The 27,385-nt window shown below is 38.3% G+C and overlaps 1 protein-coding gene across 5 annotated transcripts in view; it reads right to left on the bottom strand.

Annotated features, from left to right (window-relative positions):
• Positions 1–488: 488 nt before the first annotated feature.
• GAK (cyclin G associated kinase) overlaps positions 489–27,385 on the bottom strand; it is an 80,402-nt gene continuing 53,505 nt past the window's right edge. For 2 of the 5 annotated variants that reach the window (XM_041120824.1, XM_030004732.2), the window contains 13 exons: positions 27,069–27,263; positions 25,889–26,006; positions 23,336–23,415; positions 22,790–22,983; positions 20,745–20,903; positions 19,479–19,952; positions 17,310–17,480; positions 10,771–10,905; positions 10,288–10,407; positions 6,664–6,876; positions 5,089–5,237; positions 3,510–3,686; positions 489–1,864 (listed from right to left, as the gene is read on the bottom strand). In XM_041120824.1, coding sequence (XP_040976758.1) covers positions 1,763–1,864; positions 3,510–3,686; positions 5,089–5,237; positions 6,664–6,876; positions 10,288–10,407; positions 10,771–10,905; positions 17,310–17,480; positions 19,479–19,952; positions 20,745–20,903; positions 22,790–22,983; positions 23,336–23,415; positions 25,889–26,006; positions 27,069–27,263 — 2,287 coding nt within the window. In that variant the 3' untranslated portion in view covers positions 489–1,762. Of the gene's footprint in view, positions 1,865–3,509; positions 3,687–5,088; positions 5,238–5,807; positions 6,561–6,663; positions 6,877–10,287; positions 10,408–10,770; positions 10,906–17,309; positions 17,481–19,478; positions 19,953–20,744; positions 20,904–22,789; positions 22,984–23,335; positions 23,416–25,888; positions 26,007–27,068; positions 27,264–27,385 lie in introns of those variants that run through there. The other 3 variants (XM_030004733.2, XM_030004735.2, XM_041120825.1) reach the window with 3 other exon arrangements.

Consider the following 27,385-nt stretch of genomic DNA (forward strand, 5'->3'; position numbering starts at 1 on the left):
AGCAACCTGGTCTAATAGAAGGTGGCCCTGCCCATGGCAGGGGGGTTGGAACTAGGTAATCGTTAAGGTTTGGTCTATGATTCTATGAATAATATATAACCTTCCTGATCCATAACTGATCCTGGCTTCCATCTTAAAAAAAATAAATCACAGTAGCTAAATATATCTGAAGATACATACACAAAATCTTTTATCAGAGGTTAATAAGTAACTGTGTCAGTCTGAGCTTAGAGACTACAAACTGCAACCTGTGTTCATGAGTCTCTAACCCATCAGCTCTCAGGTTGGCATGGCAGTGGAAAAGCTCATCCACCACACTGTTCAGGTGGCATTAGAATCTCATGTTTTCTGTTCAGATATTGCTGAACAGAACAGATCTAGCAGCTAAATGGCTACCTCTGATGATAGTACAGATTCCCACTCAGTTAAGCATGCAAAATGTACAAAACAGCAAGATGATCAAAAATATCCCCTTGAATGTCTAACTGTACTGTTTCAAAAGACTGCTGCCGAAGCTTTAATATCACAACACTAATTTCCAACATTTTCAAACTTGATATGAAAATTGCATTTTGTTATTAGAGAGAGTATAACAGTCATTGGTCATTTGCATTCATTCACAAACTGCCTTCTGAACAGGATAAGAAAACATGGCAAGTTTTGCTATGAAGTTTTGTCTCTACTCATCTTGCACTAGCCAGTGCTTGGAAGGTAGATGAGCAGGAATGCAACAGTCTACGAATACAGCCCATGTTTTCACATACACTGATGTCATGCATATCTCAAAAATACAAGAAGTTCAGACATGCAGCAAAATGTGTTAAAGCACTTTAAATACTCTCCAGATGATAACGAGTAATGTAGCATTTACTCAGAAAAATAAAAGCAGAGTAAAATGTTTTGTGCTTACACTTCAAGTTTCAGAATAACATTATTTCTATCAGAGCATCTGAAGTCCAATGGAAGGAATGTTCCACTGAAATTGGAAGCAAAAGACACCATTTAAAGAGCTAGGAAAATAAGTACTTGTCATAGTACTGCCTTCCAAAGGTTCATAATAAATAACGAAACAGCAGGAACATGCAGACCTTAAAGTCAAGATTTGTTTCTAGATTCACAATATGTAAAAAAATTTAAAAAATCAAGAACAACCCTGGCTGACTATCCCACATTTGGTGTCTTTTTGGCTAAACAACTGTTACTTTATTGTAAGAAACGCAGGTATTGTCTGAAAACATTATTTACAGAATGATTATCAGACTGATTACATAAAATACAGATGAAAATATACACCTTCAGGTTTGAGATAAGCCAAGCAAATTCACTGCTGATAACTAAAGCACTTTGAATAAGGTGACAGGCACCAAACATCAAAATTGGATCACAAAACTACTGAAAGTAACAGACAAATTTGGGAAGGTAGAGGTAAAGCAAAGATCAATGAAATTGGAATGATTTATAATTAATACTAGTATACCAGAAATCACGGAGCTTCATTGAAATTCTGTTTTACCATATTTAAAACTGAAAGGAAATCTTTACTCCCAGACTGTGATTTCTTGAAGTACTGAGCAGCTGTTTTCTTAATGCATCTATGTAATGCTTTGTACTCTACATCTTACGAAATACATCACCACGTTTAAGTGCACGATTAGAAACTGTGCTAAAATCATGGAAAAGCGCTTCATAAATCATTGGTGCAATAAAGTCACAACAATGCTCAGGTCCAGTTTTCAGAAGTAGTTCTGTAAAAGGTGAAGTTTTAGAAAAGGGACTTTGATCCCTGGTTTTCAAACTCTGACCATGCATCACTCAATTCCATGAAGATCATTTTGGCATACTGCTCATAAGGTTGTCCTGTGGCCTGAAAACAAACAGAACGTATTAGAAGCATAAAAAATATCAGGAATTACGTAACTTAAAGATCTCACCCCTTTTACATTTGCCATCTTATTCAGCAACTTTAGACTGCTGTGTGAATATAATCTTTCAGACACACAGATCTCTCCAATCTTTTCCAAAGTTTGCCACAAGTATTTTAAACAAAGCCAAAGCCTTCGTTTCCTTACATTAGTTCAAACTTTTACTGCAATTAATAAATAACTGAAACTTAGCTAAAAACAGTTTTCCAAGCTCTTTTCATAACTAGTTTTAGTTAATATTAGTTAATGATGAAATTCAGTCATTTTTGGAATTGGTTCCTGACAGACCTTGCAGTAGCGTACAAGAAAAAGTTTAAGCACTACTTAAGATGACTCCTTTTGGATAGGATTTCCTGGAGAGGAATCTGTTGCCAATTGTGAATGATGTTAAGATTCAACATTAACAACATAGCACTTCCTGTGCATTTGCCTCCATACTCAAAGATGGCATGCTCCTGACTCCCTGTCTATTTCACAGCAGCCCTGCCTCTGGGCCAACCCAATACCCATCGTTAGTAAAGATCCAGTCCCACAAGATAAGTCATTTTAACAGGTTCTTTCCAACACAAAAGGGAAGCCCGAGAACCCTCTCCATTATCCTTCCCCTTCTCCTGCTGGTTGGCTTTTGCCAGCTGCAGTACTTTAAAGACATTTTTAGGGACTGCTTGAACTCAAAGTGGCAGAAAAAAAAAACAAGGAAGAAGAAAATACCTCAAAAAGACCTGTGTTCTGACTCTGATGTGTTAAGGGGCTTACAGAAAGCACTGAAAAACCACCACAAAGGTGGAGGAAGCCACATGGCCAAGAACTGCAAAGGATGGACTAAGAAAAGAATGAACAATGTCTTGTTTCTCTGTTATGGATACAAGATGACATAGGACTTAAACTACTGCTCACTGAACCACCAGTGAAGTCAAGCCTGAAAATTTAAACCAGGTATATTCAACACTTATCTTTCTATCTAAAACACAGCCTAGAGCAACAACTCAGAACAAGAAGCTACCTTCATACAGTGGGAGACTAACAAACAGCAACAGAATGCATTAAATACTTTAAAAAGACAACTGGAATGTCATATTCATCAAGTATTTTTCAACTGCTAATTTATTTACTCTAGCAAAGTTTACATTTTCTAGTTCCCAGTAAAGTTGTTTAGTAAAGGAGGTTCAGTAGGTTTTTCCCCAGTTTTGCTGTGGCAGCCTCTGAGTCTTCATACACTGATGATTTGTTCTAAAAGACATGAAGTATCAGCTGGTAGAAATAAAGCAGATTCCACTAATCAGCTTCCAACGTGCCAGCAGTCAGTCAGAACCCAGCATAACTGACTGGTGCTCAGTACAACCTTCACAGGATCTTTCATTTGTTAACATTTATCTGTTGAATTCTGTGCTGTGTCAGGATGACAACAAAAATCCTGTACTACCTGAATGCAGTAAGACACCAAATTCAGAAGACAATGTAAGCAAAGTGAAAAGCATCTAGGGTGCCGATCAAGAAGCAAGGCTGCAGCATCTGTCAGTGACTAGCATGGTGTAGTAAAAGTAGTTTGCATTCCTTCTAAAGGGAAGATCAGAGGAACACACTCACCTTATCTGGATGAACTACAAGCACTGCTTTCCTATAGTACTTCTTTACTTGTTCAGGAGTTACTAGATCTGCCATGCTGACTGGTTTCCACTTATTTTCCCCTTCCCAAAGGACTGTATGAAGAGTGGATATTAATGCTCTGATATTTCTCTCCTTTCCTTCAATCCATTCAAGAATCTGGGAAAAACAGAATGTATAGAACTGAACGCAGCACTGTAAGCATTCTTAGTCTAACTAGAGACATAACCATTCTGTGCAAGACTACAAGATTAAGACTCAAATACAGCTGTTTTGCTGCATTCACCCCCCAAGTCCAACTGTCTTACTACATTCTTCTTTCTGGCACCCAGATCATTAGCCATGCAAAAAGTGGTATTTTGCATCTGCCACTAGGGAGTAGCTCATTGTTATTAGTTTATTGTAGCAATTCAGTCACTGCAAGAGAAATTACCAAGATAGTTACATATTACAAAACACTGTAAAATTAATGACAAGAGAATTGACAGGAGTAATTAAAAACATCCATTACAATTACACGAACTCCCTGTCAGGGCACAACGTTAAGTTTACTAAAATTCTTACTTGATTTGTACAGAAGTTTCAGAACACACATATTAATAGTTAATGTTTACTTAAGCAACCTGCAGGGGTGCACAAAGTAAAGTGTTCTTTCAGATATCCCCATGAAAGTTGATGAGAATAACCAGCCATTTCACAGACTTTAACAGCAATATTCAAGCCCCTGTGACATAGTGATACAGTGTCTTCACTGAACACTGCGTTACGCAATATGAAAATCTCTGCCCTCTATCAGCAATGAGTATGGTAAATGAAAATCTGTATTTATCTCCATTTATGGTGATTTGTGTTAAAAGGTACCCATGCAAGCTGTGCATGCTCTCTTCAGGTAAGACACTTTATGAAAATGAATTTCAGCATCCCCCCAAACTTCTTTCATAAACTTTTCTAAAGCACCATAAAGACTCCAAAACTGGGAGTATATTAATATGTCATGTTATGAATGAGTAATACATAAAAAGTCTGAAGAGCTGATCAGGTAGCACCCCACAGACTAGTTCTATAGCCCATCTCCAGAACTGCATCTTTTAGTAATTTCTTAGGACAGCAGTAGCACTTGTTAACTGGTAAATGCAAGTAAGCAGTCACCCTGAAGACAGCTATTCTCACCTGCCTGGTTTTTTAAAGTGTAGTTCTGTATTATCAGCCAAATCCATCTTTTCTAAGGAGACCTTTGCAAACACTAGAGATAAAGAACAGTTCTGGCTTCAAGAAATGGACTCTGACAGGAAAACAGGTTCTTAAATTCTCCAAGCTTAGCTGAAAAACAGGAACTTGTGTTCCATCCACACACTTTGCGCTACTGTCACTGCTGCTTCATTGCCAACTGACTCTTGCTCATGCTAATTAACTTCTACAGTCATATGACTTAAATACAGATAAAATTTCATTCTGCTTTATCAGTTTGCTCTGTTAGTCATTGGATCCTTCTGCTCTGTTACCAGCAGTTCTAAGCATAAGCTCAGATTTGCACTTAAATCAAAATCACTGTTAAACAAACCTTGAGTTTCAAGGGATCCATATCTTTAGACATTTCTTGTTTTCTCATCTCAGCAATGGTCTTTGGTCCCTTTTTATCAGATTTAGCTGAAAATCCTTGATTAGATAAGAGATCCTCGAAGTCATTTTCTGAAACTTTTGGCTTTTGACCTATGAAAGGAGAAAAAAAAACATTAAATGAAAAGTTACATAGGACAATACATTAATGGGGGAAATATATTGCACTTAGATACACCTGCATGACATTCTCACTACCATGATAAATATCCTTCAGTGGCTTGATAAACACCACAAGATGAACAGAAGAATAGGAATAAAAGAGATCACTGACAAGCATTCAGTCCAGCAGAACAGATAACCTCATGTGCATACATGTGACTCAATACTTGCACGTTCTCTTTTTTCAAAAATGGAGTAGATTTGAGGGAGTACACATCTACCTATTCATGATTTTGGAAATGCTTCCATTTTTCCTTTGTAAAGTAATTCTAACTGCTGTGCAGCAGTTTTTCAAGTGACCACATACTCAATACTCTAGTCAGATGTATGTAGTCCACACTTAAATAGGTTGAAACTTACGCAGAATAATGAAGGGATAAGATATAAACATGAATAGTTATTACAGAACCAACAAATTTTAGAAAGCTGTAGAATAACTGAATTCTGAAGAGGCCTCTGGATGTCATCTAGTCCAATCCTCACTCACAACAACTAGTAAATTTCTCAGGTCCTTGTCCAGCTGAGGTCCACCTGTTTTCAGGGATGACAAATCACAACATCTTTTGCTCCGTTTCAGCATTTCATCATGCTAATTGAATTTTTTTCCCCCTGTTCTCCAGTCAGACTTTCCAGTGCTGCAACTTATGCCACTGCCTCTCCATCCTGTCACCTCTTTCCAGAAAGAGATCAACAGAATCATTTCAACTTACTACCTGCTGTTCACTTATACGCCAGTTAAAGGGAGGCATAATCCTAATACCAACACACCAGGAAAATAAAATTTTCAAAGAAGGTTAATGTAGAAGAGGCCATTCCCACCCCTATACCTCTAGGTTTGCCTATTTGGTTGGAACATCTTAAAGACTGGTTCCAAGAATGATTCCACCTGCTCCCATCCCCATCCCTGTTTGAAACACAAGAATTTCCAGTAAGTTTAACCTCAGTCTTGTAAGACTAGCTACTATTCTTCAGCTAAGAAAAACGTTGTATCCTTTTACCTGTGTATCACAAGTGGACTAGCATGAAGCAACATTATCAACCATCTCTCCCTGGATAGACCAAGTTTACCTTTCTAACCCAGTGATACAAAACCAGTACCCATGTGGGTGAGTGAATGTAGCCTTGAGACTTTATGCCCAGACTTGCAAATATCTGGGCCACAGTCAGCTTGTCTCTGTGGTATTCTAGTGTAGCTTTGCAAAAGCAGGACACCAGATTTGCCAAGCTCTTTTCTGATTTCTACTAAGATACAACCTAAACGTAAATAAAAGATCAAGGTACAAGAGTTTCTGCAGTTAACAGCACATCTGATTAACTTCACGCAGGCCGTTATAAGTAATGCCTTCAGAAAACTTACCAAAGCTTGGGGTTCTGACTCCTCTTTCTTCTCGTCCTCCAATAACACTGAAGTTTACTGTGTAATTTGGTTTAGCTGCTGTGCTGGATTTAGTCTGGCACTGCCATGAAGCACTTTGCGGTTTTGTGGATTTCTGCCACTGATTTCCCAACTTCTGAGATGGAACAGTCTTCTGACCAAAGCCACTACTTGAGAGCCCACCACTGGAGGAACCTAACAATAAATAACTAAATTAGCTGTTCAGCTTGGTACCTGTCACCTGTTTAATACAAATCAGACAGTTTGGTCTTGACATCTAACCACACAGTTTACAGTGATACCACTATACAAGAGAAAGTGTGTGTAAAATGAAGTCTTATAAACAAGTAACTTGGATGGCAGGAGCTAGAGCCATTGCTGAAAGTCTTCCGGTCTCTTACAACTCAAGTTCTCAACCGTCAGTTTTAGCAGAAGCATTTGCTCTTGTCTGATCAGCCAGGCATGTGTAAGGCCACAAAATAATTTGGCAGTGACAGTTCTGCCTCCCAATTCATCACACTTCAACGTCTGTTAATATGCAAAAGACACTGAAAAACTAATGATATGATGAAGAAAATGTAATATATTGAGAATGTTTTCAAATGAATGTTTTCAAAGTCTCCAGTGACTTCTTGCACTACTGCTTAAGAAAGATGAGAAGATTATTCTACAGTAGCATTATCAGGGAATGTTGCACATGAGTAAAAAGAGCACTGAAGCCTGCAGGAGATATTGCTGTAATCACTCTGGTGTGATCTATAGGCTTCTGTCCATCAACACAATATTGACTCAAATTTTAGTATCCCATTTCCCTTCATTAAACCAGTATAAATAATACTGCTTAGCAGCTTCACCCGATACTCACTTTGGGAAGAACACACAGGGCCTTTTCTCCACTCTACAATACTCATTGTAAACAAATCGATCAGAAAAAAGTTCCAACCTTTTAAATTCATTATTCAGCTGCTTGTCTCACTGATGAGAATAAACCTGAGTTGTTTTTTTTTAATTCTAAACCAAGTCACCATTAAATTGCCCTTGATTGACTTCCTTTGGAAAGATTCCTAGAAACTCAGTTCCCTTGACAAGCTGCATATACCCATAGGATAAAAAATAGCATGATAACTGAATTTAGATGCATCTAGATTTTTTGGAAAAGAAACGTTTTATACCACACTTACAGCATCCTAAAACAGATTAAGACCTCTTCATGTTGGAAGCATTCCCTAAAAATGATGGAACACAAATTCAAGACTAGCGGTCAAACATGGTCCCACACCTGAAGCCAGCCAGGAAGTGTAATATGAATGAAATATTGACACTTCAAAACCTGAAATCTTTATCACTTGGTCTTGAATGACAAACTCATGATCCCATCTCATTATTTCTTAGAGGAAGGTGAATTAGTATTTTGATCTCCACACACATTATTAATCAGCTGCTGATGATTAGAACCTAACTTTCAGCTCAAACATATCCCAAGCCAGTTTAAACTTACATGTTCTTGTTTCTATTTTTCCCCCCTTTTATTCACCCTAAAGCCTTAGAAAAAACAACCAAGCTTGCCTGGGTACACACAGCAATGTAAACTCAGTTTCCTCCTTCAGAACTGGTTCCCCACACCTCAGCTCTCCTGACAGCTCTCTTTTGTAGCTTCCACTCATAGGTATAACAGCTTACACAAGAGTATGTCTCCCCAGGGCCATGTACAAGATACCATACTATAGCTCTAAATACCACACCTCGTAAAACCTAGTATTGCAATAAGAGACCTGATAAAATCTAGGATTGCACTGTTTTTTCATTAAAACACCTAATTGCATAGTCAACTCAGTCTTCAGTCATTTCTAACCTGTGAAATTTACAGAAAAAAATCCCTGTTACTAGTCAGAGTACATGACCTTGCACAGTGAAAAATAATCTCATTGTCCTACTCTTTAAAAACATTCTACATTCATTATTTCAGTCTTCAAGGCCAACAAATTCTTCCTGTAGGACAAGCCAATGCCTCACTATCAGCAGCAACTTTTCCAACACCACACTCCTACTTTCTGGTACAAATTCATTCTTAGAAATGAAGAGTGTGAGAAAACCAACTATCACAGAACACTACTGGTATCCTACCACAAGCCTAATACACTACTACTAAATACCTTTAGCTATTGTTTCTTTTCTGCTTATATAGCATTCCCAATTAAGCAGCCTTCACCCTCATAACTCGTCTTCCAGAATAATGACTTGTATGTGAAGGCCAAAAGACTCCTATGAAAAATACAACACCGACTCTAAACTCCAGTTCTTACAACTCCCTGAAAATTCAGTTCAAGCCTGAGAAGGTTAACTAGCACAGTGGTATCTGGCTACTTTTTAATGCAGTCTTTTTTCCTATTGAAAGTTACCTGGAAGACTAATGAATTGATCTAAATCCTGCTAAAATCAGTACAATTTCTTCCACTGGTTCAGTGTGCACTATACCTACATCTCCAAGTTATTTTTGTACTGTCACACTATCTATAGACTTAACGAGTCCATATTAACATGAATTATTAAACTGGAAAATTTTTGTAAATTGTTTACTGCAGACCAGCCTTATTGATACTGCTTCAACACTAGAATTTTGCATGTAATTATGCACAGGCAACATAAAGAAGACAAACATTGTATGTTACCTTGTGTTTATATAAGATAATTTCACCAAGAAGGCACTCAATTCAATACACAATGCTAACTGCCAAGGCAACAGGATAAAACATCTGTCAGCTCCAAGCTAAGGGAAAAAACACATTTCTGCAATTCAGCAGCTCAGCAACTATGGGCTGTTCCAAATCATTCCTTGGACTCTTGGCAGCTAGTCATATTTAACAGCTACAAATCAGCCATTTGCTATGGCAGTGTGGTCCTGAAATGCAAGGACCTCAGCTCTTTTTATTGCCCTTAGTTTTAATGCTGTTTGAGAAGGCTGCAGGGCTAATTCCTGAGTCTGGCATGAATATAACATCCTGGGACAAGTGTTACTCTGCAATGTGTCTCATCTTACATAACTTCTTGTGCACACCACTGCAAACTGACAAACATTCATAATGCTCATGGTATTGGTGTACAAGTATGGGCTTGATTTGTGATCATCTTACAAATATGACAGATTTGAGTAGCAGAGCTATGAAGGCCTACTGAATTCGAAGGAAAGTACTGACTTAAAAGGACACAACTGTCACTTTGGATCTAACAAAGAATTTAATCCAGCTTTCATTTAATATCCTTCACGGCACAGTATCAATGCTAGATAAGAAACCTCATGCCTAGTTACTGAATCACAACTCCTGGTTTCTCTTACCTTCTCAACTAGATTCTTAAGCATTAAGTATTTATACTGTTTCTAAATCACAGCTGTGATTATCTTCTGAATATTATTCTGGATGTTTCACACAGTCTCTGTAAAGATTCAATCTTGTTACTTGTCTGTTCTCAGCAACTGCCTAAAGCTAGTTGTTAACAATTAAAAGGAAACATTTCCCTTTATATTAGCTATCAGTTACATTTATTGGCACAAAAAGCAAATTAAACCATAGAGGCATTAAGTATAGGCTCTTAAAAGTAAGATATTACCTGGAAGACCAGATCCAAGATTGGCAAGATCAGCAAAAGGATCAAAGTTCTGAGATTTAGCCTGGCTGAAAGACAGGCCTGAAGACACACTGGTCTGGCTCCCTGTGGTAAAAGCTTGACCTGTATAACAAGAAAACACTATCATGTACTTGGTGTATTTGGAATTTGAGAGAATGAATAAAAGTACTATTTCCACAGCACCTTGTGTAAACCTCCCCAGCATTCTGCTCCATGACATCTTTTACCTTGACAAGAATCACCATTACTATAGACAACTGAAACTATTTGGCTCCTCTGTCTTGAACTTATTCTGAAAAACTACAAGTGCCTTACTAACGGGGTATTTAAACACAAGAGCATAGACTCCTTTAAGCAAAGCAGCAAAAATGCATGAAGACATGTTGACCAGTTTCAGGTGATTAAACTGACCAGGTTTGGAGTATTTCTTATTCCCTCTAATAGAAGAATTTCATTTCATAATACCTTCAAAAAGAGGCTTCAACTGTGGTGACGCTACATTGCTGGTTGCTGAGGAATCTGCCCAAGAATCCCATCCACCCAAGAGATCTGGGTGGCTTGTAGAAGATGGTATTTTAGGTGGCTCTGGTGTCAGATTCCCTACAGAAGAAAAAAAAGAAACCCTTTTGATTATTCTTTTAAGGAAACAATCACAATAATGGATCTTTTGCCAATACCAATAGAACATTGTCAGCTACAATGCCTAACTACATGGCTTGCTTAAATTCCTCCATAACACAGTCATGCAGTCTTCAACAGGACTCAGAAGGGTTTTACCACTGGAATTCCTTCATTTGTATTTGACACATCCCATGCACTTCATAGAGAAGATACTTTCATGCACAAGCAATGCCACAAATTTAACAGCTTAAGTCTCCTGGGCAAAAGGACTAGCTAAGGGATGGCTTCAGGGCACACTGTTCCTGACAACACAGCAGGTAACCAGAAAGCAGCAGTGCTTCACGAAAATGTGCTCCATATCACTCAGCAGTCTGGGTGCTACACAGGTGGAGCCAGGTCACTTCAAACTGCAGGTTTGCCTACCCCAGGCCTCATGTGACAAAGGGAGCTGGAGTTCTTGACAAACTAATAGCCCTTTTCGGTTCAACCCATGAATGAATGCATGCAATTAAAGAGCAGGATACAGGAAGAGTGATCTTTTCTGGGAAAAGATTGAGAATCAGTAGCTCCACGGATAAAAGCTGCTTTTCTATGTGCAAAGCAAAGCCACCATGCCAACTGAAAACAGATAATGAAACAGTCACATTCAAAAGGATGCAAGTGTGCTTCCACTAACTTCTAGAAAGTGTCACATCAAACATAAGGTTATAACTGCAACCCCTGACGCTTGCAAATGATTCCCCCCTTTCTCACTCATACATAGTATGAGGTGAGCCATCCTCAGAATGAGAGGCCGTAGGTATGGAACACTCAAAGCTGCATGCCAGCCGAGCATTCCCTTTGAGCACAGCTTGTAGAGACAGTGAAGCGGGACAGCTTTTGAATGTAACAACCCCTTCGATGCTATGACAACAGTCTGTGCTATAGAGAGAGGTGATATTTCAGCAAAACCAGTATGTTTAGTGGTACTCTAAGACATTTCAAAGACCTAGAGTTTGGAAAGCTAGCCCAACCATCCTTACAAAAATAGCGACATTTTGATACTTCGGATGTTTTGACTGCTACATCATGGCTTTTCACTTCTCTCAGCTTCTCAACTTTACATGCTGAATATTGATACCAAATCAAAGAAGCTATTTTATCCTATTTGAGGAAATAATTTGAAGCAAATTAAATATCCCCTCCACCACCTCAGTCCACTAATTCTATTTATACTTAGATCTTACAGTTGCAAAGAGAGCAGACCAAATACTCTGCAACAAATGTCTGACAAGAGCCTGTATTACAGCAAAGTCATCTTTGCTGCATGTGAAGGAAAGCATCAGAATAAAATGCACAAAGTAGCTGCCAACATCTTCTGAAGGTGTAGTACAGTTTTCAGCCATTTCTTCAGACTTAAGCCTCATGCCCCTGCCTCTGAAACCATGGGAGAAACACTATGTATTTGCCTCAGTACTCAGGACCCCAGCTATCTGCTACACAGCAGTGTCACTGGCTATAAACGTCAAAGTATCCAAAAGCATCTATTCACCAGTTTAGAAATTTGCTGTACTGTATGCCACTCCCAAACGTTAAGTGGGCCTTGAATTAATATTAGTATTGATTTTTAAGCTAGAAATAATTGTGGCTTATGATCTCTGCTATTACAAGATTTTTACAGGGGCATGACGAAATTTACCACCACTTACGGAACTAACTATGATAAAACCAAGCTGAGAGAAGTAAGAATAAAGTAAACTACAGCTGAATGCATCTGAAAGATTGAGAACACACTATGTGAATCAGGTGTTTTACAACTCCTGGTTTAAGAGCAGTGAAGTTCATCACCTCCCCCACCCTGAAGAAAGCAAGGAGTAGCCTACTGCTATGTACAGCAGTAAATTTGCTATGAAAGTGCAAGCTCACATACATCCACTACACTTCTACCACAAAAATCTGAAACCTACCATAAAAATCTGAAACAATGGAGTACAATGTGCAGCACACTGAACAGATAAAATGTTCCTCCTGGAACTGTTTATTCTTATGCTATATTCTTTCTGGTTGTACAACTTGGGCATTACAATAGATTTTATCATCAAGAAATAGCATTACCAACATGATACTCTGACTTCTACATATTCTGAAGAGGTATGACAAGATCACATGCTGAATCCCTTATTTTTGTAACCTGGCACAATGGAGTTCATACAGACACTTAAGGTAAAGGAGCAGAATATCTACAGAAAGGGTAAAACATGAAGCATAGCTAAATATTCCAAAAGTTGAAGCAATTGAGATCATGGGCAAGCAGACCCATACCTGCTTGTCCCTTTAGTTCTTCTTTAATGCGCATGTTTATAATCCTTAGCCACACAGCAGTAAAGCACTGGAGGTCAGGGCATAATTCTTTACTAACGCTGCTCAAATCAAGCTAAGATGTAAGAATAAGTTGGTGGTAATCAGATCACACTTTCCAGCTTCCCAAAGTAAGAGACCTGCGTTTTACTGTATTCCAAATGCAACTTCACATTAGGTTTTATTTAACTTGTCATCTCTACAGGAAATCCTTTAATCACAGAGGACAATAGGACTTTCTGTGAACCAAGAGGCTGGTTTATTATGATGGAAGGTTTTTTAACCTTGTCTAAAGCCTGACAGAGAATGCAGTCATCACAGAAACTAACTTCTACTCAGGAGAAGACTACATTGGTCACTCAGTTTCTTTTGATCACGTTCCACATCTCCTGCTATCTTTTGCTCAGATCAGTTCATTCTCACAGAGGGAAACACATTCCTGACTCGACTTGCATTAGAGATGACCTGCTACTTGCATACCCCAATTATGTTCTCAAAAATGCTCACTGAACAGATAACTACTAAGGAAAAATGGATACTCCTCGAGCTACAAATGATAGCTTGTGTTTGCAAGTGCGGCCACTTTAGAAAGGTTATCAATTCTGGAGTGAACAGTCAACCCACCTACTAGCTTCTCTGCCAAACTACTAGAGCTTTTTGCAGAAAATTATATTACCCTGTTAATATAGTGCTGTTTAGCAGCAACTGCTCAACATTGTCATATTACAGGACAGAATGCTTTAACAGACCAGATATTCTTTAAGAACTACCTTTTCTACAAATTGCAATTACATTTTAAAACTCCTGTTTTAAATTTCAAGCCACATTGAGAAATACAAGCCTAAAATTCTAATTCTTGAATTTCTGTTCACTGAAACAGCTTTTCTCCTGGTATCTATAGACATTTAGTAATTGCTTACTACCAAAGAAAGCTTATCCATCACTAAAATTTAATTCTAGACACTTATTACTGCTCCAACAGCAGATTCAGCATATCTCATTGCTGCAGTTTATTTTGAATGAACACCAACATTACTACCAATTTATTTTTAGTGAGTTTAAAGTTGTTTCTCACTTTAATGACCTCATGTTTGCACTTTCTTCTGCTCGCTCAACACAATTCTTCCAAATATATCATTTGAGAACACACTCTCATTTGCCTTTGTTCTCCAATTACTAGTTATCATGTCCTTTCACTCACACTCACTCATTCATATTAAAAGTATTATAGCTGTTAATATTCCTAACTTCCTTGCGAAAAACTGATATCTGTGACTGAATGGAATTCTAAAGGCTCAAATAAATAGAAAACCTGTCATCTGAAAGGTAAACATAAAGGAGCATGAAATATTATCCCAATTCCTCCACTTACAAAGGGTTTGTAAAGCCTGCCTGGCAACAGTGAAATATTGGGAAATCACTGTGAAATGGTAGACTGAAGAGAAGATGGGTCCATTTTAAGTGCCTTTTCTCTACGTTGACAGAAAGCTCCAAAAATCACATTAAAATAGCAGGTACACTAATGCATTTACCAGGGTGCAAGTTATCAACCAAAATCAGAAAGAGTAAGCATAAAACAATAAGCATTGAAGTCAGATGTCAGAATATTTTTTCTTTTTCTTCTGTACTTGCTAAAATGTTACTAACAGCTGGACATTGACCGTGGTTTCCTTGAGGTTGCAGGTAAACATTTAGAGGGCAGATAAACTCACATTTAACAATTTTTCCAACTTAAATTAAGGGTTCTCTGTCATGTGGGGATTGGAGCACCTCTGATATGAGGACAGGCTGAGGGTGCTGGTATTGTTTAACCTGGAGAAGAGAAGGACTGGGGGTGGGCAATCTTATCAATGTATATAAATACTTAATGGGAAGAAATAAAGAAGACTGAGCCAGACTCTTCTCAGTGCTGCCCAGTGGAAGGACAAGAGGCAACGGGCATAAACTGAAACACGGGAAACTCCATTTAAACATAAGAAGTTTTTGCTCTAAGAGTAGTCAAACAGTGGCACAGGTAGCGCATAGAGGTTGTAAAGTCCGCATGCTCAGAAATAATAAAAATCAGCAACGACAAGGTCCTCAGCAGCCTGCTCTGCTTGACCTTGCTTTGAGCAGTTCAACTAGATAATCTCCAAAGGTCCCTGCCTCTGGAGTGAGGCAGATTTTGGCTGAGATGATGCTCCATGGATCAGTATTGATCAAATCTTCTACTGAGCATAAGAAAATTATCATCTGTTTGGTAACCTCATACAGTGACATTAATAGCGTCACACCTAAAACTGGCAACTATACAAGTATATAGTAACAGCTGTATGTTTTAGTTGTATCTACAGGACAGAAGAAAAATGTTGCAAAGAAAGCAGCAAGTGGGATCTTCTCAGTAGAATCAGACACAGTTGGAATATAATGCTTAAATACATGGCAGAGAGAGCAATCAGCTGGCCAGCCTTTTATTTCACGGAGGAAGCCCTCATCTCAGCCAAGCAAATACTGCATCTTTTTTATCCAGTTTCTCTGTAGCTAACACTTGGACTGCATCACTCAGAGGCAAGGTCAACTAGATTGACTGTCCAACAAGAAGGGGCAATTCAAAACCATATGCAATAAACTCTGGGAAGATAACAGTCTTGGATTCAGGGTGAGGAATGTGATACCACCATTTCTAACTACCTCCAATTTATAAGTAAGGGTCTTCAGCGGTGGCCTTTGTAAGGAGAGGCCTGGGCTGCTCCATGCTGGGCACAGCCAGCTCCAACAGACCCACTGCAGGACACAGCCAAGCCCCTTAGCCAAGATGGTGGTGCCTCTGGGAAAACTTATGTAAGAAATGGTAAAACACGCTGTATAGCAGCTGTTAAAGGAGTAAGAAAAGTGTGAGAGAAACAGCCCTGCAGACGCTAAAGTCAATGGAGAAGGATGAGGTGCGCCAGGTACCAGAGCAGAGATTCCCCTGCAGCCCATGGAGAAGACCACAGTGGAGCAAATATCCACACTGCAGCCCATGGAGGACCCCACGTAGGTGGGCATGCCCTGCATGAAGCCACAGCCCATGGAGAGAAGCCCACACAGCAGCAGGCTCCTGGCAGGAGCTGCAGCTGCCGCGGGACCCACACTGGAGCAGTCTGTTCCTGAAAGACTGTACCCTATGGAGATCCATGTTCTTGAAAGACTGTATCCCATGGGAAGCACCTATGCAGGAGCAGGGCAACAGTGGGGGATGAAAGAGCAGCAGAGAAGAGCTGTTACAGACTGACCAGAACTCTAATCCCTATGGAGAGGACCCATGCTTTTCTCTGAAAGTCAGATTTTAAAAGCAACACTTCTGGCTCTACCACTCTAACATTTTTGCAAGGGTATGTTTCTTTTTAAAGAATGAGCATGCTTAGAAGCTCTATTTAGTAACACTTTGGAAATAACGTGCTTAGGATGGAGATATGGGAAGACCGAACATATCACAAAGCTTTTTGTTTAAAGATTAATAGATTTTAAAATAAATGCATGAGGAAAAGGCTTCATCAAGAATACATCAGAGAAATTAAATGAAACAAATAAGATTAGAGTATTACATAATGTACTCTAAGTCCATTACCAGAATGCATTCAGGTCAAGAAGGTCCAAGCTAGCCTCAGCTTGCATTTTAAGAACTGGCTATACTATTAACTTGGCTTGCTGATTTCTTTTCCAAGGCTTCCAGAAAATCTTTAAAATCTGAATACAATCAAAATAGCATTCTGCCATCTAGAAAGTAAGTTTGCAGGTGTTTGTGTACCCTCAGTTCTAAGAGCTCTCAGAGGAAGCTCCAGCTCCTAACAGAAGGTTAGCAATGCTAGAAATCCTCTCGCATCATAAATATTAGCATGACATTATACAGCGAACCCTTGCTACTTGGTACATTTGTATCTGCATTCCCAGAAAATGGAGCTAATTAAAACAGCAGTCACAACAAGTGGATCTATTAAGACACTAATCCACCTTGACTAAGCTGAAAGACAAATTCACAGAGCAGCAGAAACCGTTGAGAAACATAACACCAGAAGCACACTTACCTAAATTTAAGAAATCTGAGCTGGAAGAAGGTGGAAGTGAATTGTGTGTGGAAGGAACTGTACTAGCTGTAGATGTTGAGCTTGGGTTAAGAAAGTCCCCAAAGAGGTCTGGACCAGACAGGGCTTGATTCTCTGAACCTGATGACATTGTGAATGGGTCAAAAGGATCAGCTAAAAAAGAAGCAGAAAACAAAATTATGACAAATTTTAGAATAAACACAGTTGAAAAAGCCTTACTCCTCTGGGGGCACAAAAAGTAGAGTTCATATTGGTAAATGCAGCAGCCTTCTGAGAATTTTTCACGGCAAAGAGTCACCATCTGTCCCTTCTTCTAGACATCTGTATTTTCATGTTGGTACAAAAAGTATTTCAGCCACACACAACATGAAAAGCTATGTCTTCAAACACAATTCCTTACCAGGGCTGCGTACATTCAATAACATTGTTAATTTCACCCATGTAAGAAACACCTCAAATTTCAGTGATCATCCGCATACAAAACAGAAGAATTACACTTGTTAAATGCTCTAGAATGCCAAACTATCAAAGAATTTAAACAAACAGACTATTAAACTACTAAAAAGGATATTAAGTAAAACATTCATACTACCACTGTGACTTGAAGGCATTGGTGACTCTGGGGCAGAAAGTGCGTCAACTCAGGAATGAAAACCAACAGAAGCAAGGCTTTCAACAGGTCTCTATTGATCACAACGAAGAAAAAAAACTAACTGGAAGCGTATTTATAGTCAGCATGGGGTAACATGTGACAGTCAGCTGGAATCAGAGCTCAAGCTCTTTCCGCTTCTGCTGCCCTCTACCGTCAAAATCCTCAAGAGCCCAGGGACTCCTGCCAGATTCACTCAGAAGCTGACGAGAAGGAATAATCCTGCCATAGTGCCCTAGCACATCCTGAGGTGATGACCACATTGTACAGGACTTGATAACACTTCAAAAAACAAACCCTGGAATGTCATCAAGCTATCTTACTATAGCATCACACATACACATAACCTCAAGTACAAGTTTTGATGTGCAAACTGAAACACAACAGTAGCCAAATACTCTCACTTCTGCAATTATCTTTCTCTTACCCAATTCAAAGGTAGAATGAGATACATACAGGAGTACTGCCCAGGTGTTTTATGGAGTAGATAAGAAATGCATAGTTAAAGAAAAAAAAAAAAATAAAGCTTCTCCTTTATGTAAAAAAGGTAAATTAAGTGATTCCTCATTGACCACAGTAACAAAGTTCAATACTGACTTGCTTCAAAAGAAAAATATTTGAAATCATCTAAATGTTCTACAAAAACACTTTCCAGCAGTATGTAGATTAAAACTTTTAGTCCAAATAAATTATCTTTGTGCAAATAAGCTAAACCTTGTAACAGTTTCCCAGATTATTTGACTAATATTCCCAAAAATCTTACTGTTAACTTCAGGCAGAGAATTGCTATTCCCAAAAGTGTAGTCATGTGACAGAGCTAACTGTCCATTGGTAAGAGGAACAGAACCTCTAAACTAAAACGCCTTGTTTTAAATACCAAGTAGATGGCAGTATAACATTCTCCTTCAGTGTACAGACCTGCCAACAACATCAGTAAAACCAGCAAGAAAACATCTTTTAGCAGTGCCGTTATCCTTCTTGTTTGAACAGTAATCTACAGGATTACCAGTTGCCTAGCAGTCTTACATGATTAACACTCAAAAATCCCACACAGATGTTTGACCTAAGCAGCACAGCTCTGTACCACATCTAATGCTATTGCTTTACGTAAAGTGCAAGAAAGCAGTAAGTTATCTTGCTAAGGCATAGAACTGTAGTAAGTTATTTACACATGGTTTTAGAAAATGATCTAGCATGTAACATTTGTAGGGGAAAGCTATGGATTCTTCAAGAATACTGAACCTACTTTAAATTAAAAATTTGATACTTTTCTGTTTACATCGTTTAAAGCTAATAGGATATTGGCAACATAACAAAATACCTGGATAATATACAGCAATTTCTCTCTTTCATGCAGTAAAAACACATATTCTATGCAGATTCTTGCTATACACCAATACGTCTTCAGTGTACAGATCAAAACATGGTGCTCAGAAGCACAATGCAAGCAGCAGTTTTCATCTGCAGGCCAGCCAAAGAGTACTGATGTTAAATTTACATACCTGAAGACATGACTGCTGTTGAAGATATACCCTGAGTAGCAGCTGGACACTGACTGCTGAAAAAGAAATCTGCTCCTTGTCCAAGAAGATCTCCAGTGGGCTCTTCTGAAATCTGTGATGCATTACCCACAAATAGATTGTTCAACAAGTCTGCATTACTTGATGAAGAGTTTATTTCTGAGATAGGTTGTTTCTGTTCTGGTGAAATATCAGAGTCTAGTCCCAGTAAGTCTACATTCTCTTCAGGAAGAGATTTTTGTAGCAGTGCAGATGGAGCTTCAAAATTGGCTTCAAAAAGCAACTCTCCTTCTGGAGGAATAGAGTCTTTTTCATCAACAATTACTGCACTTTCTTCACCTGGAAATGTAGGGAATTCCTCATCTGATGGATCACTCTCCTCCCTGTCATCAGATAGTTGAACACGATCATTTTTAGATGAACTGTCGTCTATTCCACTTTCTGGACTTTTTCCTTCTTGAATAAAAAGAAATAACAGCTTTAGATTACCAGGATTCTTCTGCCAACTAGGATAAGACAGACTTATATGGTGAGATCATATGAAATCAATCCTTAATTAATCAAAGCTCACAAAAGAACTGATGAAAAAAACAACTACTAACTGTTGCCTACAACCTCTTTGTACAGGGCAGGCAAAGGGACAGTTCACTACCCCACTTGCCACTCTGCAAGGGCAGGTATTATGAATTTTTCCAAAATGAGACTGACTTGGACATTCACCTCAGGACATCATACCACTTATGACTTAGAGGATCACTCAGTAACTGTCACTCCACTTGATGACAGCATTCAATGACAGCATAAGCAGTTACTGACATTTTTGCCAACAAAGGAGAACCCAAAAAAATGACTTACGCACTATAAAGTTAGATTTTCTCAGTCCATATGTACTGATCTGGACCCCACTGGCTAGTCTACTTTGTTTCCTCTGTTCCTCAGCCAGCCTAAGTGGGGCTGTGGGAATGCAAAGGCTTCCTTGCAGATCTTTAAGGTTAAGATTTTTTCAGAAAGAGAAAAATTTAGCTCAGCATTTAAGTTACACACAATACAAAAAACCATTACTTGGTGCTTATCCAAATGAAGCAGAATGACCACTCATTAACCTGCAAAGCTCATTCTTTAAATAGTTTTTTCTCATAGTCTGGTGAAATAGTGACTTTTGCTGCATAAGAAGGCTTAAGCACTCATTGGAAGGTGTGTAAGGCAACAAACATACAACAAATAGTTACTTCAGAAGAAAACCTGTACCTTTCCAGTCCAGAGAATGAAAGAAGTTATTTGCATCAGTACTACTGCTGTGTGGGGATTCTGTATCAGTAGGTACACTTTCTGAAGACTGCTCCAGCTGGGATGCTTCTGCTTCATATTGTGCAGTTGAACCTGGTTGTCTAGGCAGCTCTGGTTTCCCTATAAAACGGATTTTAAGCCAGAACCCTTAGAGAGAAACTTCTAAAACTCAATCCTGGTCAGAGCAGCTGGTATTTGACTTGCAGACTGACTGCTATAGCAAGACAACTGTATCTAAGTACCTATTACTGTACAAAGGCAAATTCCCATCCTCACCCCCCCATTTGAAATTAGCATTATTAACTTTGTTTCAACTGCAAAAGCTGGTAAGACCCTATCTTCAACTATAACATTAAATTAAATCAGACTCACAGCAAAACACTCAAAAATTCTATTTACATTTGTAGGAAAATGTAATTAACACCTCACTTGTACCAACCATCCCCTAAAATACGCAAGAGCTACAAACAACAGCTGCAATAAGGAACAGAACATCAGAAAATAGCAAATGCAACTACAGAAAAAACCCAGAGTATAAAGCCGGAGAAGAACATGGAGTTGTTAAACATCTCAAAGGAGTTAAGTAATACACTGTGTGCTGCGATTAACTACTTCTTATATTTCTTATTTTACTAGGATCAGAAATCAAGTGACTCTTGTGTAAGACTGAGTTTGGCTGAGTTACCTACTGCTGTATCATCTCTCAAACAGGAGGCTTCCTCAAGGCAAATAAGACAACCCCCTAAATTATTAAGTGTCCATCCACTGTTTGAAAAGAATGGGATGAATGCTTGGGAGAAAGCTACTTGTCTAAATCTAAATACCAAACTGGCAGAGCACTTTTTCACCCTCCTTCCATGTACTCAGTTGTAGCTTACAGAGATGCTGAAAAAATAGTCTCAGAAAACATACATGAAGATTGTGATTAATGAAATACTGAAAATTCAATTTTAATTAGGCAAGTTTTATAACATCAGTTCACAGCACTTCCTCTTACCCTATTCCCTTCCCACCAGCTTTAAGAAACATTTTCAATGGAACTTGAAACTCTTACATTTCATTTATTAATCAGAAAATGCAAGTGACTTAAAAAAATAGAGTAATTTTTACAGATCCTTATTATCAATGAAACACCTTAACTTTAGTGAGCTAAGACTTGTGTTCACAGTAAGATTTTTCAAATCTGTATAAACTAAGTTAAATAGAAAATGACCAAAATCATAATACAAAGTAAACATACTCTGCTTTAAAAAAAAAAAAAAAAGACAGCAGCAACTACCTTGTATCAAAAAAAAAAAAATGTAATTAAGATGTACCATATCAAGAGCAGAAAGTGAGATCTCATGTATGGTGTACTAAAACCACCACAATAATCTCCATCATGCTTTTTATTCTGGAAGCACAGAGAAGGCTTAAGAGCCTTAATGAAAATGTCAAAGCTAATTACTGATACCAGGAGAAGAAGATACTGAATAGCATTAACTGGAATTAATGCAGGCATCTACAGATGAAGCACAGAATACATAGTATTAAAAAAATTAAATGTCTGCTGGATCACATTAGGAAAAGTTGAGAAATTGAATTACAACATTACTTGGCTATATATAAAAAGGACCTCAATTAAACCATTTTTAGTTAAGACCATTTGTGAGGAATGCTCAGATGATTTTAAGTGAAGTGATAATGGTGCCAGTTTAGCCAAATATAGTTCTTTCAAGACATTTTGCCTACAAATCCTGGCTGTCACAATCCTGTTTGCTAAAATCCATGCAAAGAGCATATTCCTAGCTTTAAAGCAAGCAAATGTAAGACAAGGATAATTATAATCCATTATTGAAGGATAATTTATACTCCTTCATAAAATGCAAATTTTTAAGTGATATTTACAAAAAACACCTTTTAATTTTTTTTCGCTTAAAGGAACGTCAGAAATTAAACAAAAGCCTCAAACACTAAGTACATTAGAAATGTTATCACGTTTTCTCGTTTTTTAGTAGATTCATTACCAAATTTTGATAAAATCTCTTGTTGTTCCTCACGGGTGGAGAATAGGATCTTGGGATTCAGTCCCTTTATATTCATGTTATCCCACGGTGGCTGTTCACAGCTAGGTCTGTCTCTGGGCTCCACCTCTACTTCCAGATTGACTTGAAATAAATCAGGATATTTTTCCTGTATGTCACAGGCATCCAGATCATACCTGCAAAGATGCATACAAGTAGATTCTTGATACTGATGGCTAACTAGATTAGATTCACTGCAGTCCAAGACAAACTTTAAAACAATTAGTATAAGGCTTAAAACATGCTGTATTTGTTTATTTTTTTCCATATATTTTAAACAGGTGGTATTTTGGTACTGAAATTTTTTTTGTGTCATGAACAAAACCTTCAGTTTCCTTGAGGTGAGAAAACAAAAGAATCTTAGAGCAATCAAAGTCAGCTACTTCCTACACTGACTATATTTCCTCCCCCCACCATATGTTTGTTTGGCAGGTTAAACAGTTTCAAAGAAAACTTCTTCAAGTCTCCTACAAAAGGGTGTCAACATACTTGGCAAATTTCACTGTGGTGGCATTTCGGGGCACAAAACCTGTATGGAACTGAATCTGAAACATCTTCATTGAAGCCATCTGTTGAAAACAAGAAATACAGGATAACTGCATAAATCCACATGAACAGTATGCACAGTGTTCTGCCTTTAATATAACGCAAAGTATTTGCAGCATTGAAATATTTTAAAGTGCTTGTTTTGCTACCGTTTCAGTTTAACTCCATGTATACTTTATCATGAGAGATTTAAATGCAGTTTAAAGACTGAATGCAGATAAATCTATTACTACCAGAAACGAACCAAAAGACCTTGAACCACATATGTCTCATCATTAATCTCAGACTACCAGTTCGTTACATATTTCCAGACCCTGTTATAGATGCTGAAACTGCATGACCTTGATTACTTTTCTGAGTAACATACACTCAGAAAAACTCATTGTGCAATACACTAAGAGATGCCACATATAAAGGAGTCCATTCAGAACAGTTTTAAATGTAGCACATTTAAAAGGACACTTTATAAGACATGTAAAGACTTCTTTTTCCTGTGCAACTTCAAGTCAACCATGCATCCCAGACAGAATTATAGGGCTTTTCCAAACTGATTCATTATAACTGTTCAACTTTCCCAACTCTTTCTTCTGCTGACCGAAAAACTACTTCCCATGCCTGATCAGCATGTGAGAGTCCAGAAAATGCTACTATAGTGAGATTCATGTAGCTCCTGGTCTTGCACAAATCCAAATTACAGCAAACTGGTAAATCCACAATGTATTTGTTCCCTGGCTTTAGTTACAACACACGTGGAATAGTCTTGTGAGTCCTTACAAAGCAAGTCATACAGTAATAGTCCAGTAAATATGATATAATAAAATTCAATTATGAAAGCTTTCCTTGTAAATAAGCATTTATTGAACATCATAAGCAGAAGTCAAGTAACACGCAAAGCACTGCCAGCAGGTTGAGGGAGGTGATCTTTCCCCTCTATCCAGCACTGCTGAGGCTGCATTTGACGTCCTGTATCCAGTGCTGGGCTCCTCAGTACAAGAGGGACATGGACATACTGGAGAGAGTTTCTCTGATCCATCCATCTCCAGTCTGAACTACACACGAAAACCTGAACACCCTATTAAATCAGTTTTCTTAATCCCTTGCTATGCAAGGCATTTCCTAGAAGATAAACTAAATCCTCTCAAATTAACTGTGAGCAAGTGGGAGACATTCACAATGCCCAGCTCTAGGCACTTTACAGCAATATTGAAACATGGTAGTTGATCTCCGTTAGAGTTCTGCAGAGAGCTTCGGGGGCAATTTAGCGTGCATAAAACTAAGGACACATGGAATGTATTTCCATTAAAGCTCCAAACCAGGATCATCACACTCTTGATGTATCACGTCATAGCAGATGGATGAGAAAATTCTCACCTTTTCCAATTAGTGAATAAATCCCAGAGAAACCATATCAAAGAAACCCTATCATCAGTGAAATGGAGATTGCACAAAGAGTATAAGCTAACCTTGGCTGAATTTTCCCCAGTTGTATGCCTTCTTCACTGATGACCTTGAACCATACACTAGTTATTTTTGTGCATTATAGAATCATTTCACTGAGCTTTCAGTTTTAGGGTATTCTGGAAGATCTGGCCCATAGCACCCTGGGGACACTAAGAAAGTCTTGAGCCTCTGCAACATGACAAGATTTGATACTCATCTTTATACATACAAAGTAGAAAAAACATAGGGAAAACCATTTGTTTCAGTAATAGTAGATACATATGAATATGCTTGTTTGCCCCAAATGTATGGAAACTGTCTGAAGAATATCTGGATCAACTTTCACAATGCTCCAAGTTATCCTAAACTTTGCACTATCCCTTCCTACCTTTTACACGGACCTCCAAGTTTAATTAGGGTTACTCATCGGGAGTAAAAAGAAAAAAGCTTCTTTTTTAGAAATTTGAAGATAGTCTTCATCAGCAAGTTTTCTGTGATCTTGCAATACATTTGCATGCATAGGTGAATTAAAAAAGGAAACATGCATTCTCCCTCGGAGAACAAAGACCCATAAGAAAATCAGCTATAAAAACTCTACCTAGCTCTAGAAACAGGGTACAAAACCACATGGATTTTTCTAGCCTGTTTTGTAAACGCAGTCCCCTGGAATTCCACTTTTCTATTGAGTGTATTTTTCCTTTGGTTGCAATTTGTGTGTATGGAATTAAAAATTTCTGGCTTATTGTGCAACTTAACAGATAATAATCACTGCCTCAAAAAACTGGCTAGAGGCTTTCCATGCAAATATAATAACTCACTACTAAAGTAATTTCCAGAAATGCTTACCAAAGCATCTACATGCAGAGCATTAAGAATGGATATACTTATTAGGCTTGAAAAGGCTGAATTCCCAAGTACATGAAAAACTCACACATTTCTTTGAACAAAGAATAGCAAATAAACCCACGTACTTACTGAGATCACAAACACAAGTATGATTCAAAACGCAACAAGAAAAAGCAAATCCTCCATGTAGGCTCTTAAATTTATCATTACCTTGGCTTGTAGTCTGCCTCCTAGTGTTGACCTGGCATGATAGATCACAATGAGAACATCTCCCTGGACTGTTATACCTAGTGGAATTACTGCTTTCCCATCTTCAATTTTAAACTCCCTGAAGAAAAAATATAACCACAGTTAATTTAATCTAAAAAAAAAAAAAAAAAAGGCAAGCTTATTACCTTATGTTTAGTTGGGTTTCTCCAAGGCCTTCAATATCAACCCATAAAAATCTGCTTCAAGTTCTTACTTAGAGAGAAGGAATTTGCTCTGAATGATCAAAACTTAAAAGCTGCTCTAAAAATAACAAGATTAACAGTTGCCTACAGCAGAGCAACAGACATATTTAGACCCATAGTTCTCAAATTAAATACGGGAGAAACATGTCTTCAAGTTGCTGCTGGGAAATGCAAGAGACAGGATATTATGAAGAAAGCTGTTCCAAAGAAAGGTGCAGAAAGATACTGTAGCTGCACTGCTGTGGTATGTTAGGACTCCCACTGAGGGACAGTGGTAGAGAAAAAAAAAAAAAGGAAAATGTTATTATAACACCCCCCAGCTGTTTCTCTTCCTGCTCTCTTCAAAGTCATTAAACTCCTTACAGGGCTTGAGTTTATAGGAAAGCTAGGAGGACTTCAGTATTCTCTCATCTTTCCTCTGTCTGCAACTATCTACACCTAGCATTGCTAGTACCATTTCCAATTCCTGTGCTGTATTACAACAGCAGACACCAGAGCCGTAGAGGGGCTAATAAGCACTCCCTTTACAGTTACCATGCCTGTGGGATCCTTACTGTTTCTGTGACTGAGACATGATGTTCAGTTCAGTACATGTACACAAGGAATCAATCTTCCCAGTTTACACCACACCGAGTGAGAAGAAAGAGGGTCTTGCTCACCTCTGCCTCCCAGTGGCCACTGTGCCACCTCACCATCATCCCCACTTTCTGCAGGAACAGATCCAAGCTGCCATTATAACCATGTTGTCTTTTCCCCATGATTTACCTTCCAAGATCAGTTAAAAGGGGATAGAGGAGCTGTTCTGTACATTAAAGAAGCTTTCTGCTCAACTGGCACATGCAAAATCATGCTTTCTCCCCACCTTAAGGACTTCATATTTAAGTTAGTACAGAAAAAAATAATGCGCTGTTTCAGAGCAAATCATAACCTGTACTTACTTCATTTTGTCATATTCTTGGGAAGTAGTGGTTACTCTCTCATCTCCCACATAAACTTCACAAAAAGGCCTGCAGCCATTACGCTGCTTACTGAAAAGAGGAACAGGAGTCATGACGATTGATCTGACAAGGATGGGCTTGCTGTGAGGAATAATGGGTTCTTCAGCCATCATGTCACACATGTATTCAATGTATCTGCCAAAACCAAACGGTACTCATTTAGCCAGAGAACCAAATTCTAAAAATGGGTTAACAGGTAGGTGAGTTACTTCTGTTCATATCCAGCCACTGAGCAGTGACAAACGCTAACAATAAAA

Source organism: Aquila chrysaetos, chromosome Z (assembly GCF_900496995.4).
Source record: "Aquila chrysaetos chrysaetos chromosome Z, bAquChr1.4, whole genome shotgun sequence".
NCBI classification, from domain to species: domain Eukaryota; kingdom Metazoa; phylum Chordata; class Aves; order Accipitriformes; family Accipitridae; genus Aquila; species Aquila chrysaetos.